This window comes from Microchirus variegatus, assembly GCF_963457635.1.
Source record: "Microchirus variegatus genome assembly, chromosome: 13".
NCBI lineage: Eukaryota > Metazoa > Chordata > Actinopteri > Pleuronectiformes > Soleidae > Microchirus > Microchirus variegatus.
In genome coordinates, this window is record NC_139814.1 from 15,342,398 (window position 1) to 15,362,811 (window position 20,414).

Here is a 20,414-nt window from a genome sequence, read left to right on the forward strand (position 1 = left end):
ACAGTTTCTTTCTCTTCCTCGCTCTTTCCCCACTAAACATCACTTTTCACACCATTTCTTTCTTCGTTTTCCTCTACCACCCAAAGAATTCAACAAAACTCCCAGGTTCATGTATGTGAACACTGCTGTGACTCTTCCTCACCTTTCTCTCACAAAGAGCAATGGGGAAATAAACCCTGTCTACTGTACATCTACTGTAAATTATGAAATAATCCAGATCAAATATCGCGCGGATTGGTAAACAACTACTGGCTCCTGCAGTGAGCAGCATCCCTGCTGTTTCCACATCAATTATCCTCCAAACTGAGTCTGACATAATAGTTTTGAACAAGGAGCTGGAAGGATGAGAGAAGGTAAGGGGGAGGAAAGGGTGGAGAGACAGTGGGTGAGCACTGAGAAGAGAAACATAAAAAGGTTCATTGATGCAATGCCAAACGGAGCAGAACGAAATTGCTTTTTCCACCACCACACACACACACACACACATCATCAGCCATGAAAAATGCAGTACATGCCTCCTATAGCAATCTGATTATTTGCTGTATTAGGCTCTGCATTGACAGCAGATGTTACTGTTCCCGACTACATGGCAAGGAAGTACAAGTATTTCCTCATGAAAGACAAACAGATGGACCTCGCCGAGGAAGAATAGCGCGTCGAAATCGCCGCCAAGCTCACTGCCACGTCCGTTTTTTTTTTCATCCTGTGTTCCCGTGTTGAACAGTGAGGGGTGGACAGGATGTCCAAATGCCCCCCAGTGCAAATGATACGTGTGTCCAATGTTGCAGCACTCTGGGAAAAAAGGAGTTGCTGCTTATGAAACTATAAATACCATGATAAAGGCTACAATATGGCAGTGGTTACCAATATAAGTGTCATAGCTTTTTTGTTTTTGAGGGACAACATCACTCTTTTGATTGATCTGTACCTTCAAGTAAAAAAGAATTGGAGCTATAAATTTCGCCTTTTCTACAACATAAATGTTTTTTTTATTATTATTTCTACCTTTTCCACCAGGGCCTCAATAAATGTCTTTCTTTATAGTGTGTAAAGTGACCTGTTGATGACCCGTGCCTTCTTTGATGCCGTGTTTGGTGCGGTAACAGGTTGGTCCACTTCTGTAGTTCTTGTTTTTTTTTTATCTCCTAATGTGTAAGATGAAACTGGAGTTAGTGTTTTGAGACAATAATGAGCCACTTCTTTCTTCAGGTTAAAGTGAAAATACAGTTTGGTCCTCTACTTCTTCAAGGAAAATAGCACATAGCTGTTCTTGCGTCATAAGATGTTTAAATTCTGATTGAGTGAACAAACTGAAAGTATAGACAGTCCCACCTTGACATTAATGGATGTTAAACGGTTTGAACGAATCATCCAACTAAACGAGGACAAAGAAGAAAACCAAAGCTTCATATAAAAAAAAAAAAACTTTATTGAGTTGAGTTCAATCTGCAAATCTCTCAACTCTGACATCAGAGAACAAATATTTCAATATTTATAAAGACTGCTGAGGATTTTACAGACTTTTAAACTTTTAAGCTGCTGTTTCCGGAACATTTATGCCCGTGTTACATTTTTAATTTTGTATCCCCAGCTGGTAGGAGGATTGATGAAACGTGAGTGTTTGTGTGTCTTGTTCTGTAGTTATTTCAGCTGTGCGTGGACGCGGGAGGACCGGGCTGAGCTGGTGTGATCCCATCAGCCTGTGAGGACGGGTCTGAGGAAATAGTTTGTAGTTTGTGAGAATGCGACCAGAAAACATATTAGGAACGACACAAATTCATGACAACAGTAAAGGATACTCACACATGCCATTGGGAGCTCCAGGGTGTCTGGGAGCCATCGACTGTGTGCTGCCTCCACTGGTCATCATCCGGTTGGGCATTGACTGGCCTGAGGAAGTCAAATGTTAAGAGTAGAGTTGGTGCAGTTGATCACGTCAGACCAAAATAAAAGTATAACAGACATGTAACATAATGTATGCATCAAGTCACACATGAGTCCAAGAGGAAAAGGGACATCTCTGAGTCATTTGTCTTTGTCAGCGAACAGAACTCCCCACTGTGACAATGTCAAACTAGTAATAAACCCGTTCTCTTTCACCTCGGCTGAAGCCTTTTTAGCCGAAGAACTATGGAGATACATTTGTGTCGTTTATTCACTCAGCTGTGTCATACATTTAGGATATTGCTCTTGTTTTTCCCTCTTCAGCCAGTTCAAAGGCAACCAATAGAAACTCTTCTGTCGTCCATCAGTGTAGGCCCCGCCCATTAAGTGCACAAGTTGCAAGCACAACTTTTGAACTTACAAGCTTGCAACCTATTCTCTTTTGCTCTCAAATGTATTTATTTATTGCTTGCAAATCTATTTTTTTGGCTCTCAAATAAATTTTTTGCTAGCAAATATATTTTTTTTGCTAGCAAATATATCTTTTACTAGCAAATATATCTTTTTGCTAGCAAAGCTAATGTTTTTGCACTCAAATATATTTTTTGCTAGCAAATATATATTTTTTGCTTGCAGATATATATATTCTTGCTCTCAAATATATTTTGCTTGAGTGAATAATAAAGACACAAATGTAACGCCATAAAGAACAAGCTTTGAAGTAAATCAAGAGTGCCGTCAGCTGGACGCTTTTATCTACTGTTTTTCCCCCACTAGTGAGCTCAGCAGCTCCTAAACCTGTGATCATGACATACACATCATACACAGGACATTCTGAGTTGACAGGTCACAAATATAACAGGTAAGTGTTCAGTCAAAGTCAACCCACTTGGATGTAGCATAATTACATACAGGGTCTGCAGTTTTGTATCTGTTAGGCTACCAAAAGAGACTCCTAACAACAACAACACACAGAGAAGGAATTTGTTTACTGATACCTTGTGACATTAAAAGGTGATATTAGGTGTGTGTGTATACTTTATTACATAAAAACCAAACATTTCTGAGGAACTGGTCAAGTTTAAGGCTAATATTTGAGCTGTGGTTAGGTTAAGGTTAGGGCTAAGGCTTTGGTCAGGCTGTACAGTGAAGGGAAGTCAATGTTGTGTGTGTGGCCTGACCTGAATGGGGCATTGTGTATCCAGGCTGCCCCTGCTGCTCCCTCTGCTGGCGGACCTTCATCTCTGCTTGCTTCAGCTGTTCTGTGTGAAAAGTCTGTCTCTCTGAAAGGAGCTGCTGCCTCTGCTGCTCCAGCTGCATCAACACACGCACACACAGACGAGGAACCGTGAAAGAAAGTCGACGTCCTAATGTTGCTTTTGGACAACAACAAAAAACTTTCTAATGTACGCCAGGCATCATATTCACTCACAGCTTCTTTCTCACGATCCATAATGGTCTCCAGCTCCTCAAAGTGCCTCAGCTTGATCTCTAGCTTCTTCATCTGAGTCTCCACCAGCAGCGCCACCAGGGACTTGATCTTCCTCTCTTCCACTGCCGCCAAGTGCTGTGAATATGCAAGGGGAAAAGACAGAAGTTTATAGAATGTTGACGTTAAAAGCAAAATTAGATAAAACTACGCCAACTGACAACGGCTTGTCTGGTTGAAGATCTCTTCATAAAAAATAACTATATTTCATCTACAATAGTTTGGTATAATATAATCTATGCTTCCTGGTGAAGAAATACACCCTCTAGTGGACATATTCAGTGTGACTACTAATGATACTAGAACAACTACAGTAGTGAAGGCAGATGACAGGGTCATTTAATTTTTTCCCTCTGCAGCGCAACATTCAATAGCCATTTTAATTATGTACATACAGTATTAGATTATCTCCTTCTCTACACACTGTGTTCATTTTGGTTGCTAGGAGACGAGTAGACACCCGTTACTTCACTTAGCGCTGCTGTGGTTGAGGCGAGAGGATGGGACTTTACCTTGGCCTTTGTGGCAGCTGAGGCGAGAGCAGCAGCTGCTGCCGTGGTAACGCTGGCCTCCACTAGATCCAGCTCCATCGTCCTTCTCCCCTCATCCCCGTCTCCCTCTCGCTGCCCTATGCTCTCGTCATCATCGCCCCTTCCTAGATGATAGACAGGACTCCGTTAATGCAGTCAGCAGTTAATTACACTAGATACATATTGCACAAATTTACCTACCATCTGTCTCAAGCATATTTTCTATATTTTCCCTTTTGACTAGATCTCCCTCCAGTTTCGCTCCACTGGGTTCCATGTTGCCATCTGTTGTTCCAGTGACCTAAACACACACACACACTTAAGCTACAAAAACCACCAGCATGCACACTAAAACACTTCACAAGCTTTTATTGTTTTATACCAGTTGGGAGGCAGAGATTGGCTCAATTTTTTCTGGATCCATCAATTCTAATGGGACAATAAACATATACATTATAAATTGGACGAAGAAAACGATTACATCTAGTGTGATTATGTGTCTATGTACAAAAGACTTACCTGTTTTTTCAGGCTGGTTGGACATTTCCGAGATCTTATCCGCCGAGTCTTCCTGGACTCTGGAAAACTCCTCTGCAGACAAAGAGGTCGATTCACACACTCCAGATTATAACTGGACACCTAACTGTCTCTGACTTTACTATGACCATAACTACACACAAAATAATCCTCATCCCTATGCATGCTCACCCAGTGCGGCCTTGGCTGCAGATGACGCCACCCGTGGGTCGACCACAGACGCCAGGAAGGCCACGGTGCTCATAACAGGGTTTTCCGATTGACTGAAAGGCACGGGTTGATATGCCAGAGGACCCAGAGAGGCCGAAGAGTCCTCCAGATAAGGGTCTTCTATTGGCAGACGGAGGAAGTGGAGGATGCACTCGTCCTGCGTTCTGGAACCAACGTGCTCGGACACTTTGTTCCAGTCATCTCTGTAAACCTCTAATGCCTGAGAGAGACAAGGGAGACAGATACAGACCAACAGGAAAATGGTTGCAAAACTATATAAAAGCCATACCCCAAATCCAAAAACAGAAGTGATTGCTTTACCTCTAATAGCAAGAGTGTCTCTTGCTCTGTCCATTCCCTTCCTGCACTGGCTCCTTTAGTCTGAGAAGAAAAACAAAATACTTATTATATCTAAAAAATGCCTAATATATTATAGTAAAATTGAATAATCGGCTTATTTGTATTGCTGGTTGAGACCTTAGGGTGTTTCCTGGTGTAAATGTCCGGGCGCAGACCAAAGTTCAGGCAGTCTGACGGCTTTTCTCTGCTCTTTTCTGGGAAATACAACATATGCTGCGACGCGGTCACCTGCAAGAGTGAGTGAGCACCACAGTTCATCAGGAGACATCTCATGCCAATCCATGTTTACATGCTATGCATATCCACTTTGTGTGTGTCTGTTTTGTTTTTTTACCTGCAGGGGTTTGTGCTGTAGGGGGGCGAGACCGGACGGTGTGTCAGCCAGTACGTTGAAATGAGGAGTGGGTGGGGGCCCCATTGGGAGGGGTCTGCTCTCTGCATCCACTTGGTAATTAATCAAACCCCACTGCTCCAAAAATGCATGAACCCTGAACACATGGGATATATTTTTTTTTATTATTACGCAGCTGAAAAGCTGCTTCCACAGATGTCAGCTTAAAAGGTGCAAACATTCTTCATGTATGAACACATTTCCCTGCTGAAAGCTCTACCTGATGACAGCACAGACGTCTCCAGTGAGGTTGCGTCTACAGGATGTTGAACTGAGGTACTCCTGGGGGTTAAGCCGGTACGTGTCGATCATGAAGTTGCGGTACGCCAAGTAGCTGCAATGTACAAGGATGATTTAATGCTTTTGGTGAGGCATTTTTCATCATTTAAGCTGATGGGGGATGTCTGAATGTCAGCAGCACTACTCACATTTCTGGAGACTTTGATTTGTTCTTTCCATTAAAGAATTCAGGAAGAGCCCGTTTCTCGATTAAATGAACGCTGCGAAAGGTGCATTTTCGGTTAGTTTGTGCAGTAACGCGAGACATGTCACCCGTGTTGGTGAAAGACAAAGTGTACGAGTTGGTTTACCTGTTGTAATTGAACCAAGATGTGAAGCTTGGTATGATAATGTGATGAGTTTGTTCTGTGATACTGTCCTCGCCCTCTGATAGCCGTGGCATCTCTCCTCTTCCCTCTTCATCCTCCTGTACACACACACAAATCCCAATTTTTTTTCTTCATTAGCACACCAAAGACTTACTAAAGTTAGAAAGATTTTGATCAGAGAAAAATGTATTTACCCTTCCAAGAAAATCATCCTCCTGTTCGTCTGAATAAGAAAGAGTGAAGAAAATCAAGGTTTATGCACAAACAAGAGCATAGTGCATATTTAACACATTCACCATTTATTTGGGAATATTTAATAAATAAATAAAAGCTCACCCAGGTCAGTCATAGTGCCTCCTTTGACGGGTGTATTCTCACTGTCTTTCTTAAGGTTGACTTCACAAATGGAGTAAAGAAAAAAAAAGGCAAATAAATATGGATTACATAACACATATGGACCTTCAAAATAAACTTCAACATTTTCAAGTGAAAGTTGACATCTTTGAGTAGTTTACCATTCTTGGGTAGCATGACCTCCTCCATATTAGGAACAGGAGTAGGGTCCTCCATGTCTTTGGTCAGATCCTCTTCTGGCTCCTCCTCCTGTTGTCCTCGTCTTCTTCTGTTTGAGCCGAAAAAATGGTGTTACAAAACCTTGCATGGATACGTCACAGCAAAAGTACATCCTCATTCACCCGGATGGTTCTTACCCTTTCTTTCCTTTCTTCCTGCCTTCAGAAGAGGGAGGTGAGGGGGATCGTCTTCTCTTTTTTGACGGTGTGGACTTTGCATCCTGAAAGAGACAGTGGAGTTTCGAGACCCATCATGTTTATAAAGAAGTTGTAGTCTTCCAGGCATCTTGTGCAGCTGCACACAAACCTGGTCATCTTGGAGGAGAATACGCTGGCGAAAGATTAATGGTAGATTCCCCTCATCCACATAATAGTCTTCCTCATTCATCCACTCGTTGAAAACATCGGTATCTAGAACCCAACTAGCATGGACCTGGAACAAACAAAAACACACACAAGTACAGAGTAAGGTGCAGGGAAGCGTGTGCTGGTGCAGCTCATCATTGTCCAAAAATTAACCCACATGTAAGCAAATCAATCTGCTCCAGAGCAAACCAAATACACAAGGTTAATGTGCATAAATGTTTAATCCGATTATTGTTGAATGCATTATAGGATTTCTCACCCTCCAGGGTCTGTCTGGATGCGGGGGCTCTTCAACCTCTCCTTCAACATCACTTGAGGATAACCAGCTGTCGTAACTATAAAAAAGGAAAAGAAATATAACTTTTGAAATCAAAACAAGTGTGTGTGTGTGTGTGTGTGTGTGTGTGTGTGAGTGAGAGTAAAATATGTATTCCTGTGCATTACCTGTCAGGGTGCATGCCCCAGTGCACTAAGACATGCTTGTCTTTTCGCATGACGGGACGCATCCATTCGTCTGAAAATGTAGGTGGTCAAAATAGGTTCACAACAGCTCTCGGTGTTTATTATACAATGAATTGTATACTAACTGTAACTAACCTTCCTCTGCAGAAGCAGGCAAAGGGTAGATGTGGTGACTGGCGAGCGTTCGGTCCTCAGTGAGCGTACCCTGTACAAAAGACAGACACGTGACTGGAGCTACATTCAGTACGTTTCCATGAATACACACAATGCTATTTTTTTTAACTTCATATAAACATACCGGCATTATCTTTACCAATTATGTTGACCTACTCCAAACCCTACCCTTTTTACCTTGTGATTGGTGATGATATTGGTCAATCTGCTTGTCAACTCCTGATCCAGTGTGGAGTCCAAATATACCACAGGTAGTGACATACAGCTGTTCTGTAGACGGACAAAAGAGAGGTGCATGTTCAGTGGCGTTTCTGTAGTATATACTCTGGTATCAGAGTATGTGTGCGCCATTCTCACCTGGATCATTGCCTCTTTTATTGCACCAAACATCTCCACATTCCTCTCAGTTCTTGAGGGGTTCTGCAAATCAAACCTCCGCCTGTGAGCGTATGGGGAGGAGAAAAGAGAAATTCTAAGCAAGGAATATGGCTGTAAAATGGCGATGTGCCACCAGGTTTGACACTCACCAGCCTTGCTCGGCCTTGAACTTGTAAGCAGTTCCAAGAATGTGGCAGAGTCCGCCACCTGGTCTCAAGTCCAAGAAGCACTGTGCCTATAGCAAAATTACAACAAATGCCATCTTTTGTTTTGTGTGATTTAACCCACTATCCATTATAGACTTTCCTCCTTGTAAAAAGAACTAACATAAATAAGTTTAAACAGGAGGTTATGTTAATGGTCCACATGTATTTGTTTGCCTGTGAGCAGAAGTCAGACTGGGCATATGTTATGACCCATGGAAGATAATTATTAGCTTAGATTTTGTATTAAAATACGATTGCTAACCTATTGAACTGTGGGAAACTGACATTGATGGAGGATTGCACTGTTTGAATTCTTTCTCTACATTTTGATTTTAGTCGCACAACAATACTATATATTAATGTTAACCACCTCACTACACCCACAGGAAGACTAGAGAAACCTGCATCATGAATCTAATATGCAAAAGGACCAGCAGGAATCTGTGATTTATAACTTTAGAGTGAAAGTGTGTCACACACTCACAGACAGTTTGGTAAGCGCAGGACTGGTTGCTTGTCGGCCAAAAGCATCTTCCTGGAACTGGAGAAGCTGCACGGTGACTGCAGCCAGGACCTGACATGATGGAGCATCCACCAACACAAACTAACAGACAGGCATACGTTTAAATAGGAGCATATGATTATTTTTAAAAACACATTTGTTTTAAAAAATAAACAACAATTTCAATTACAACGTGAAATGTCACCATTGTTTTCCTACATTTAACGGTAGTCTCACAGCTTGGCAGTGCCTGGGCTCGATAGCCTCCAAAATTTAGCAAATTATAAAAATCAGTTTTGCATCTTCATTTTAAACACCAATCTTCCTAGCCAGTGTAAAAGTAAAGTTATCCAACACGAGCCGTTTGTTTACAATATGAGCCACTGGGCTTGCTAGCAGGGGGCGGCTAGCTTATAGCTAGCTTCCGACCCAGCTCCTACCTTTTTGTAGTGCTTCCCGATCCACTGTCGCACCACCTCCAGTTGGGCTAAAGTATCCGGACTCTCCCAGAACCTGAAGGACAGACTACTGTCTTTTTTCCGATGCGCCGCCACCCCGGAGCTGGTGTGACTCGTCCCGGTAATACCGAGATTTGTTCCTCCGGACATTGTGGCCATAATAAAACGAGATTAATTTCAAACGGGAGAACAAAACTGGCTAGCGCGCTCGCTAGCCTCTGTGTTCTCGCACTCTCTCGCGAGACTGCAGCGCAGTTGTCGCAATTCAAGGTTTCCTGCTTTCTTGTCGCTTTTCTTCTATTTTCAAGCACTGTTCAAGTTTAATGGTATGTTTGGTTGTTTTTTTCTTAGACTCACAAGCGTTACACATATCAAATGTGGGGGTTTTGCATTGTAGAGGATATTAATTTGTTGCGGCTGGGACCTTTGAGTCCTTTGAATATTTAAAGGAAGTAACTGCGCAGAACATGTAAACAAGAGCTATAAAGTGACTGGAAGGAGGATTGTTTGTATTTGAACAGTCTTCGAATGCCTTCTTTTTATTACATTGTTTGTCTTGCTGCGATGTTTGACCTGTGTTCACTGGGGATTGTGACACTTCATTTTAAAATAACGGCAGCAAGTTTGTTATCATGGTATTGTCTAACTGCAAAACAATGGACCAGCCCACAAGGCAGTTGAGATGGAGTGAAGCACCATCACCTCTAAGTAAGTAATAACACCCCATTAACAACCTCTGCATGTTCTACCTAGGCCCTGAGGTCCAATGGGTGTCCATGGTCTGACCACTTATGTGGAAGGGAACAGTAACTTCCTCAAAGATGTGAAGTTCAGGGACAGCCGCCTGGTCATTGATGGCTGCAGTCTGTATTTCCGCCTCTACCTTACCCACTGTTTGGACCTGAGCCATGGAGGCGACTACGATGCATTTGCTTGCCTGCTCACCCAGTTCTTGTCTGCACTGGCAGCCTGCAACATCCAGCCCTATGTGGTACTGGATGGAGGTAAGTGAGGACGAAGTACAAGTCAGTCAGAATCTTGATGATCCGTATGACATTTTACTTTACTATCTAGATTTTTACTCGACAAGTTGGGCTAAACATTATGCCATTCTTAAACTCCTACAGTGCATAGTTTAAAAACAAATCTCTGTTTAAGAATCATAGTTTTCTGTATCATAATAATAACATGTAATTGTGAGAATTATGTACACAGGACATCTTATTAAGTGGCAGGAGTGGCATATAATACAACTACATACAAATACCATGTTCAGACATGGTATTTGCATACTTGAATGGTAACAAGTGGTTATTACTGTTGTTAATTTCAAACCAGTTTTCTGGCATCTATAAAAAGATGTTTGGCGCCAACCATGCCACGTTAAAAGTCACTTGTTTGAACTTAAGCAGATTGTTTTGTCTACATGCCAAAATGCATTAATTTGCCGTCTTGTGGTTGTAAGATAGTATCATTATCAATCAGTTTAAATGTGTATAATAAACTGGAATGAAAAAGTAATTTGATGAACAAATTGGGTCAAACACAAACAGTTTGTTTATAGCTGCTATAAGCTATAACTTGAATGTGTCTTATCTGCAGTTGTAACGCTCACAAATCTGTATGTCTTGTCTGTTATGATTTTTAGGTATGGATCCCAGCGACAAGAAGTTCGCCACTCTGCGACAACGTCTCCAGTCCAAAATAAAGGAGGCAGATCATTTATCTCACGGTCGCAATGGCTCCGTTCTCCCCATCCTCACAAGCAATGTCTTCATTCAGGTCCTCATGCAGAGAGGAGTCCCAGTCGTCCAGTGTCCAGCAGAGGCCGACTGGGAGATTGCATGTTTGGCTCATCAGTGGAAATGTCCAGTTCTGACCAATGACAGTGACTTTTATATCTTTGACTTGCCAGGTGTGGGTAGTGCCAGGATTTATTATTATAACTTAATTCAAATAGCCCAGTGTAATGACCTTATTTCAGTTACCATGCTTTTATAGTCAGTCCATGTTGTTTTTGTTCTCTTTGTCTCATCATAGGTGGTTACCTGCCACACCGTTTTTTCCAGTGGACCAATCTTAACGGGAAAGCCTCGAATCGTTACATCTCAGCTCGGTGCTACACCACGAACGGCCTCTGTCGCCACTTTGGAGGCATGAACCAGGAGCTGCTACCCTTGTGTGCTGTCCTTACTGGTAATGACTATGGCACTCCAAAAGATGCGGAAACACTCCTTGCTCTGTTAGACGTCAACACGTTAGGGAGAGGTGGTGGCAAGGGTAAAGGTCCAAGCTCCCGCATTGAGGGCCTCCTTCTCTGGCTGTCCTCTTTTTCAAGCCCGGCAGAAGCTCTGGAGGAAGTGAGCCGGCTAATGGGAGATCAAGGTGGTGGAGGCAAAAGAGGACAGAAAGGTAGTCTCAGTTCACAGCTTTGGTCAGGTATGCAGGAGTATCACATCACCTCTCCAAGCTCTCTGGCTCGCTGGTTCTCTGGAGGAAAAGTAGCTCCAGGAGGACGTACCTCTGGGCTCGCACAGTTTCCAGAGTGGCTTGCACAGGCTGCAGCACAGGGGCTGTTGTCCCCGTTGGTGGTGAATGCTCTGGTAATGCGTAGGGTACTGCTGATTCCACAGGTGGAGAACAGCAAACTCCCCAGCAGCCACTGTAGTGCCAGGACGATACGTCAGGCTATATATGGGGTATTACAGAAAGGAGGCCTGGATAACGTGGGTCTCGGTGGTAGTGCACAGCAACAGAGGGGAGCAGGTGGAGCTGTCCGAGCCCAGGGGATGAGAGGTGATAGAGGGCGAAGGGGTCAAAGTGGTGGTGGTAGGGGTCAGGGTATACATTTACCCACACAGCAGGGTGTAAATGTTGGATCGAGTATTGATCGAGTAGCTGGTGGAGATTCAGTACATGCTCCAGGCTCCACTGACCCAATAAGTGTGGAGGAGTATGACCGTCTGGAGCTGAACTTAAAGAAAAACCAAGTGGAGGCACATCCACCCAGAACTACTATATGTCTGGATACACTTGGTCAGGTAAAGCTTATATAAAATAGTTTTGCATATGTATAGCATATGGTTTTGCGTCTTACAGCGAGTTTTGTCGGTTAACTTTTTACAGGCTCCTGTGGCAGTGCGTCTTAACATCCTGTTGGACGTCTTGGAAGTGAGGGAGTCGTCCCTGTCTGCCGTCCCTGTGCACCTGAGACTTGCTGTGGCAGTGACAAGTTTCTGGCTGAGAGCAGCCACACCGACACCCTCGCAGCACCACCTGCAGGCTATGGTGCTGGGCCTGGTTTATGGAGAGCTGAGCTGGAACAACCAGCCTGGTGCGACCCATTACCAATATTCTGGTAAGTTCTGCTCTGTGTCTCACCAAACTTCACAGAGACAAAACGATATTCCATCCTCAGTTCTAGAAAATTCAGCGCTGCTGTACATCATCTTAGTCTCACAGGTAAACTGGGCTGCAGAGCGCGGCGTGTGGTCAAGGCTGGACCGTCAACGTGTAAGACCAGGCGAGAGGCGGGGCTTGGACATCGGAGTGGCTCACAGTTTCAGCCAATGGCAGGCCTGCCTGTGGAGTGCGCTGTGTTTCAATCAGCTATTGCTGCTGCCACTGCCTGAACCTCAACTTTCATGGTAAGACACCAAACGGACACAAAGTAGGCACACTTGGGTGTTTTCCACCTATGAGAACCACGCATGTGACTAATGACTCCTTTTAATTATCCAGTCACCTGTCATTTATGTCCTTTCTGTCGGTTTAGTCCACAAAATTTCAGACAGTGGTTCAAAATCATCCAAAAATATTACACACTTGTGATTTCATCCAGTCATAAAGTTAGTATCAAGCTAATAATTTGATTTCCTCCCTTTTTCCCTTGTGTGTCTCAGGTTGTTCAGTGGTACCTTGGTTCATGGTCTTCTCAGGTATGTTAAAGGAGGAGGGGAAGCTGAATCTCTCGTCGCTGGGGGTTCCCTGTCTGGACAGCTCTATGCCTCCCTCTTGGACGCTGTGAAGAATTGCAGCTCCAAAGCCCATCCTTCCACGTCTGCAGGGGGGAGAGGGAGGAGAGGCAGAGGCCGTGGAAGGAGAGGGAGGGGGGGAGGTGGAGGAGGTGGAAGAGGAAGAGGACCTCAAGGAGGTGGGCAGGGGATAGAGGAAATAAACAGGTTTGCTCTCCTGATGAGAGAGTAGACATCTAAAGATGATTGGTAAGGGAGGCAGATAAACGAAATAATATTCTGTCGACATAAGGGGCCAAATGAAGGAGGACATTCCAGTGGTGTACGAAACATGCTCAGGGAGTGATACTTGTGGTCATTTTCAAGAGCATTAACACCATTTCATGTTTACCACTGTGCTTCACCCTTAAAAACTGATTTGCACTAGCTGTACCTGCTTTTAACGTTCAAACTTATGTCTCCATCTAAAGTCATGCAAGACCAAGTCATACGTATCAGTGTTTTCAGTCTTGTGATGTCATTTTAATAAGCCGCATTGTGAAATATACCACTGTATGTCAGCAGCTTTATCGCTTGCTATGAGTCGTTTACTCGTCTCTTTATATTAAAATGTATAAATCAAACTTGGAGCCTTTTCTTTAAATTACAATCAGTGTGTTCCTACGCACATACAGCTGAGAATAAAATATTTAATTCAAATTAATTAATGCTGCAGAGTGAGTTTTAAATAACAGTCCACAGATACACGATAACCAAGATTCAAGTACGAATAAAAACAGTATATTTAAACTCTGTAACAGTACAAATTTCACAAGCTAAAAAAGAAAATGAAAGGACAGGAACTCAAATTCTCACTTCTCTGACTGGATTAGACTTGCAGTTGTTTTTGGTAAATAAACTAATAATCTTTAAAAGTCTCTTCGTCCTCTAAAACATTAATGTGTGGATAGTGTCTCACTGTAACTTTAACAACTCAGGCGCAAATAAAAGTTTAGCTACCAGACAAGGTTGAAGAACATATTACCCACAGTACACATCTGAATATTCATATTTGCATGAGGTGTCTTTTGGGCGACTGACTCAAATGAATCATCTCCAATTCCTATCTTGCCACAATAACGGCTGCCACAATTTCACAACATCACATGTATGTGCATAAAAAAAAACATCCTCTCGTCCTATGAGGACGGTGAGGCCGAGTCAGACGCAGGAGCAGTGGGTGCGGCGTGTGACTGAGAGTCTATTAGGTCCATGTCTTCGTCTTCATTGACTCCACACGTGTCGACCACACAGATCAGGCAGCTGGTGACGGAAAATGCTCGCACCTTGCTGCAAGTCACCCACCTGAGCGTGGAGGAAAGCAAGCAGGAAAACAGAAACAGATGAGTCTATAGGAGAGTTACACACAGACTATGCACCACCCCAAAAAACCTTCTGAATCCATAAAAATAAGAGTCACAAAAGTGGTTACAATCATTTAAATTGACCAAACAGACAGACCTAAACTGAGTGATTATGTCTTTTTAAACTTTTCCCACCTCTGCTCACCACATGCACTACCGTGTATGAAGTGTGGGGTCACTTAGAAATGTCCTTATTTTTGACAGAAAAAGACTTTTTTTCAATGAATATAATATTAAATGAATCAGAAATACATTCTATACATAAGTGTATAGAGGCCCATTTCCAGCAATCTCTCCAGTGTTCTAATGGTACATTGTGTGTAATCTCGTTAGAAGGCTATTGGATGATTTGAAAACCCTTGTGCAATGATGTTAGCACAGCTGAAAACAGTTTTGCTGGTTCTTTGACGAAAGGGCAAAATTAATATTTTCAATAAAAATCATTATTTCTAATCTTGTCAATGTCTTGACTATATTTTCTATTCATTTTGCAACTCTTTTGATGAATAAAAGTGACTTTTAATGGAAAACACTAAAATAAATGTATAGGTGACCCCAAACTTTTGAATGGTAGTGTATGACTGTTACTAACCTGTCGGTGTCAGTGTGGTACTCCAGGACGTGTCCAAGCCGGCCCACACCTTGAAACCCAGCCAGCACATAGATGACATCACCGACTGCTGCACACTTCACCGTCACACCTCGCCATGGCATCACACAAGCAGCTCGCCACTCATTACTGGCAATGTCGTAGTACTCCACCGAGTCCAGTCCGCCTGAGACGCATTTAAAAAAAAAAGGGTAATTCAGATGCCAGCAGTACACTTGCTTCATGACTGAAGTTTTAATTCACACTTTTATTACCTAACGGTCCCTGCCCTCCAACGGCATAGATCCTGTTGTTTACCACCACCAGGCCGTGGTTCTTCCTGGCCTCTTTCATGCCACTCAGCTCCCTCCATCTGAAGACGGACAGCGGGAGATAGAGACAGAAATTTAACACAACAACGAGATTAATGATTTGCTAAGATCACAGTGTAACAAAGAACACAAATAGCAGTCATCATGGATGGTTCTTCATACTATTATTATTAATGTTTGTGAATTATGATGGCACTTTCACACATACGCAACTTAGGGTTGTAGGAAAAAAAATAAAACATTATAAATGTATATATAAATATACATTGTGTGACTTACTTTTGTGTGCTGGGATCATAGACCTCACAGTTGCTGAGGATCCTGCCAGACACATTGTTGCCCACTGTTCCCCCGCAGACGTAGATGAGCCCGTTGGCCTCCACTGAGCCGTGACTGCAGCGAGCCATCAGCATGCTGGCTTTCACCTGCCACGACTCCGTCCTTGTGTCGTAGCATTCGAAAAGGTCTAAGGCCGAGCTACCTGCCGACCCAAACACATGCAGGATATAACACATTACTACTGTATGTTTGCAAAAGTGGTGAAGGTGAATCAATAGGATTCAAACAACACATGAAACTTGTTACCTATTTTACCTATTGATAGATGCATTCAATATTTTTTCATAATGATCTCTGAATGAAAAAAAAATCTTGTATATATCCCCATAATAAAGATTTAAGGGGGTTTTCTTCAACCCATACTCTACTTATCTTTCTTAATCACTGTGACAAAATGTTATACTGTGTATAAATGTATAAACACTGTATCAGGCTATAACGTATTATCCAGTAACATACAGTAAGCATCTAAAACAAAAATATTCTGGAGCCATTTGCTGAATTCCTGTTTATCCAGAGATTAGTTTATTGTAAGCCAATTGGGGGCATACAAAGAAATGCTCCAAGTGTTTAGTGGGCTCAATTTTGCTAATTAGCATCAGAAACATTACTTCCCTGGTGGAGGTAAATATAACCCACACAAATCCCATAATTTGCAAAGCCCCATGTCTCTCTATCCTCTGCCTTGTGCTCACCAACTTCTGAACCCCCGGATGTGTAGATCTTTCCCTGAGCAGGACAGGCAGCCAAGCTATCGCGTGGTGTGGGTGGACCCAGCTTTGAGTACCAGCTGTCCTTCAGCACGTTATAGCAGTCCATACGCTTGATAGGGAAAAGCTGTGAGCCACCCAGAATGTAGACCACGTTATCCCAGAATACAGCTGTTGCGTCCCTGCGCTTCTCAAATGGGCAGCGGATGTCAGTCCAGCTGGAGTCCTGCAGGAAAATAAAAGACATACTGCTGGCTAACATATATAAAACATCATCTACAATGATTGTGCATTGTCAGATGTAGCGCTCAGAAGAGTAAGCAGTCTGGTACCTTTGGGTTAAAGTAGCGGCAGGACTGTGGCTGGGAGCCTCCAAACAAAGCGATGCGGTAGTCGTGCTTCTTCCGCCTTGGTCGGCTGCTCTCTCCAAGGTCCTCCCGATCCTCCAGCGACAGTAGGTGGTAGCGCATTCCACCTTGAACATAAAACACAGGTTCTCATGTCAACAAAGCAGAGTTAACACAAGAATATCAGTATTGGAGGCTTTTACCCTAAATAATAATGTAGTATCTTAATGTTCAACTGCAACAACGTCAGCCGTTTCCTAGTTACAATGATGTTTTTTGTGCCTGTACGTGATATAATCCAACTCACTGATGACCATCTTGAGACACTGGGGGTTGTCCTGGATGAGGGGCTCACCCTGCACCGTCTTAGACAGGAAGGTTTTGGAGACCAAGGGGAAGCGAACACACCCCAACACCTCCACCATGTACTGCTGTCTGTTACACACGTCGTACTTCAGCCAGCGCACTGCTGCGTCATAAATCTTAAGAGAACAAAAACAATATGATTTACTATTACAGTATGATTTTAACATGCAATTTCCCAACAAAGGGCTTAGGGAAACATTTAAGTGTCATTTCTAAAGAATTGAAGCATGTAAGATGCGTACCTGAGCCTCTGCACGAACAGTGAGTTTGTCCTGGTGTAATAGATGCGTGAGTTGTTTCACATCCAGATGCAGGAACTCGTCGAGTTTGTAGACTTCAGTGAAGTGGAGCTGGAAGAAGTCCTCTGCTGCTGCTTTCAACTCAGGACAATCCATACAGTCTGCGAGGGACGAAATACCTGCAGAGCACAGAATAAGGATAAGCATTGACAGACAGAACTAGCTTAACGATAACATAACATCTAGTTAAATAACTAGAGCTGAAACAATTAATCGATTATCAATAATTGGTTTGAAGCTTTTTTCATTATTAAAACAAGATTTCTGATCGTTTTAGCTTCTTAAATGTGAATATTTTCTGAATTTCTTTGCTTCACATTATAAAGAAATCATTAAAACTGAATCATTTTGGTTTGTGGACAGAACAAGACATTTGAGAACATCGTCAAGTCCAGGTTTGAAAAACACACTGATCAACTTTAACATTTTATGGACCAAAAGATTAATCGATTACGAAAATAATCATTAGTTGCAGCTCTATAAGTAACCAAATGAGCTAGCACACCTAGCCATTAACACAGACATATGGTCCCTAAGGTCGGTTGACTAGATTATTATTTATTTATTTACTTATTTGACCTGGCTGTTTGTATGTTCTCACCCAGGCAGTTTGTCGCATCAATCTGTCCTTTTAGGAACTCCACGCACATCTTCTTCACAGGCTCAATCTGGTACTGGTTGGCTGCATCCAGCAAAGACTGAACATTGCCGCTATTTACTGAGATCCTGGCAAACACACAGCACATTTGCAACAGCAATGCAACACAACACAGAAAGAAGAAGTGATTACATCTCTGAATTTAAATCTTGGCAGCATCAAAATGTCTTCCTCCTACATGGGTCTTACCGAGCCGTGTAGATAAACTCAATCAGCAGCTCAATGATCTCAGGCTCAGCACTCCTCAGCTCCACCTCATGGGACATCGACTCCATCATTCTGGCTGGAGGTGAGGGGGAAGAAAAGAGAGAGAGAGAATGACTTTCAAAAGGAAGTTCAACAATCCATGGCAGCATAAGATGTTTTTGTTGCAGTAGGAGTTGTTTTTTTTCCGGGTATGTAACAGCTTGAAAAGCTTGGCACGAGTGTGTCAGTCTGTGGAACTGTAACGCTCATACTGTGCACAAAGAGGATCTGTTCTTCTTGGTTATGTTATTTGTATTGTGCCTGTGGCCTGATGGAATATGACATGCAACTATTTGAAATCACAGAATACCTACAATGGGTTTCTGATGTGAACACTTACTGGTAAACATGAGGCTGAAGAAGTGGCTTGCAGCAGCGAGCACCACCCTGTGGGCAGGAAAGTGCCTCCCCTGAACCACCAGGGTCACATCACAGAGTGTGCCCTAAAGAAAACACACACACATACAGTTATCTCACATCAAGAAATTATGGCCTTCACTCTCAATATTTATTTCTGTTAAATGCTCCAGAAGTTCACACCAAATTGAGAAAAAAAGGTATGCCTAACCCTAACCTAAACCCAAGTCTAACATTAAAACCAGGTCTTAACCCTGAAAAGACACTTTAACCTCGAGGAAACCATACAAAACGTCCCCCAAAAGATCCACGAAGATATAAACCCACACACACCTGTTTCCTCAGGTTGTTCATGACTCCCATGATGCTGGACAGCCGTCTGTACTCCTCTTTGAGAGCACATTTCCTGTCGCTCTTCTTCTTGGAGGTGGACGCCTTCTCTGGAGACGCTATCCCCGTCATGTTCTGAACGGTAAATGTCCGACTGCTGCGGTTCAATTTTACTACGAGACGCTGGTAACAGCCACCGACGTGCAGCTACACACTCTTTGTTTACAGCTGTACCAGGAAGTCACAAGAGGAGCCTGCTGTGTGTAATTTATGAATTAAAACGCAGCGACTTAAAAAGGAAGCTTCACACTCTACGTTCTAGGAGGAGAAAACAATTACGATGAACTCACTGCCACGCACCGATATACTCATGAACATTTGAGGGTAGCGTAGTTTCAAGCTACATGTCCAATATTTCGCTCCAGTAAACAGTGGTGTCTTCCTCTAATGTGCCGCTGTGGTCAGATAAACTCAAGTTCGCCCTCTAGCGACCGACGTAAGGGATAACAGCGGAACAATAGTAGACGTGACGCAATGAAGTCAGTTTAGGTTGGATTCTCAGGAGGATCACAGGGCTTTCACTTGCACCCCTTTAAGGCTTTATATATTTTATATGAATGTTAATATTTATAAAATTAGTAACCCTATTGGTGTGTTGTCGATATTGCACATCTATAAAACCCAGTTGAATGTAGTGTGCCCTGGGGGTTACACAACACAGTAGATTTAAAAAAAACTATTATTTTCACATGACGCACTTAAATCCAGTGTAAGAAAAATCAGTGCATCTTATAAATCTACGTGGGATACATACGAATATAATTTGACATGGCCTTGAAGTGCCCTTACTGCTTGGAAATATAGGTATTTATTAAGTAATGATGTAGCACAAATATCCAGCCAGCCGCCATTCGTTTTCCCGTGGTCATATCAGCCGCTCCGAAATGTGAAATGCGCCTATATTCTCTCATTTACGGTACACCGAGTGACACTGTCCAAACCAAGCAGGGCCATTTCCGGTTTTCAAAATAAAGTCGGCTCGTCAGACAATCTTTTGTTTTGTTCCTCTGGCTTTCAGCAAGACGATTTTTGAACAATGATAAAGAGGAAGACGAAAAATAACATTAAATTGCTTGTTCGAATCCTGAAAAGGATATACGACTATTTTATATAGATGTCATTACATTGGATCACATTTGCTGATCTATTCAAACAAAGATTGAGAGTATTTGGGATATTCGTTCATATGCTTTCTTTTTCGAGAAATTTCAAAATGTTACCCATTTTTGTCCAGCATGTACAAGTACACCAAGGGTGGGAATCGCCAGATATACCAC

At 42.7% G+C, this 20,414-nt stretch overlaps 3 protein-coding genes across 3 annotated transcripts; 1 reads left to right on the forward strand and 2 right to left on the reverse strand.

The window, feature by feature from the left end:
- Positions 1-1,440: 1,440 nt before the first annotated feature.
- On the reverse strand, positions 1,441-9,286 carry smarcc1b (SWI/SNF related BAF chromatin remodeling complex subunit C1b; the record flags this gene model as incomplete). Its single annotated transcript, XM_083900301.1, has 28 exons — positions 1,441-1,714; positions 1,804-1,890; positions 3,066-3,198; positions 3,317-3,451; positions 3,886-4,028; positions 4,105-4,204; positions 4,286-4,332; positions 4,423-4,494; positions 4,612-4,870; positions 4,972-5,031; positions 5,128-5,238; positions 5,345-5,498; positions 5,622-5,735; positions 5,830-5,901; positions 5,992-6,107; positions 6,204-6,232; positions 6,346-6,405; positions 6,525-6,631; positions 6,720-6,802; positions 6,889-7,014; positions 7,207-7,282; positions 7,392-7,461; positions 7,545-7,614; positions 7,761-7,853; positions 7,941-8,022; positions 8,111-8,196; positions 8,652-8,771; positions 9,110-9,286. The coding sequence occupies 28 exons, from the start codon at positions 9,284-9,286 to the stop codon at positions 1,647-1,649; spliced, it is 2,850 nt and encodes a 949-aa protein (XP_083756427.1). The 3' UTR covers positions 1,441-1,646.
- A 107-nt stretch (positions 9,287-9,393) lies between these two features.
- On the forward strand, positions 9,394-13,333 carry aste1b (asteroid homolog 1b; the record flags this gene model as incomplete). Its single annotated transcript, XM_083899511.1, has 7 exons — positions 9,394-9,453; positions 9,881-10,131; positions 10,776-11,042; positions 11,168-12,168; positions 12,254-12,485; positions 12,582-12,774; positions 13,030-13,333. Exons 2-7 carry the CDS (start codon positions 9,894-9,896, stop codon positions 13,331-13,333), a joined length of 2,235 nt encoding a protein of 744 aa, XP_083755637.1. The 5' UTR covers positions 9,394-9,453; positions 9,881-9,893.
- Positions 13,334-13,720: 387 nt separating this feature from the next.
- Positions 13,721-19,209, reverse strand: klhl7 (kelch-like family member 7; the record flags this gene model as incomplete). The annotated part of the gene is made up of 12 exons (XM_083899721.1): positions 13,721-14,445; positions 15,097-15,280; positions 15,369-15,466; positions 15,705-15,906; positions 16,460-16,700; positions 16,807-16,949; positions 17,129-17,303; positions 17,430-17,605; positions 18,088-18,212; positions 18,334-18,423; positions 18,727-18,833; positions 19,081-19,209. The coding sequence occupies 12 exons, from the start codon at positions 19,207-19,209 to the stop codon at positions 14,280-14,282; spliced, it is 1,836 nt and encodes a 611-aa protein (XP_083755847.1). The 3' UTR covers positions 13,721-14,279.
- Positions 19,210-20,414: the final 1,205 nt, after the last annotated feature.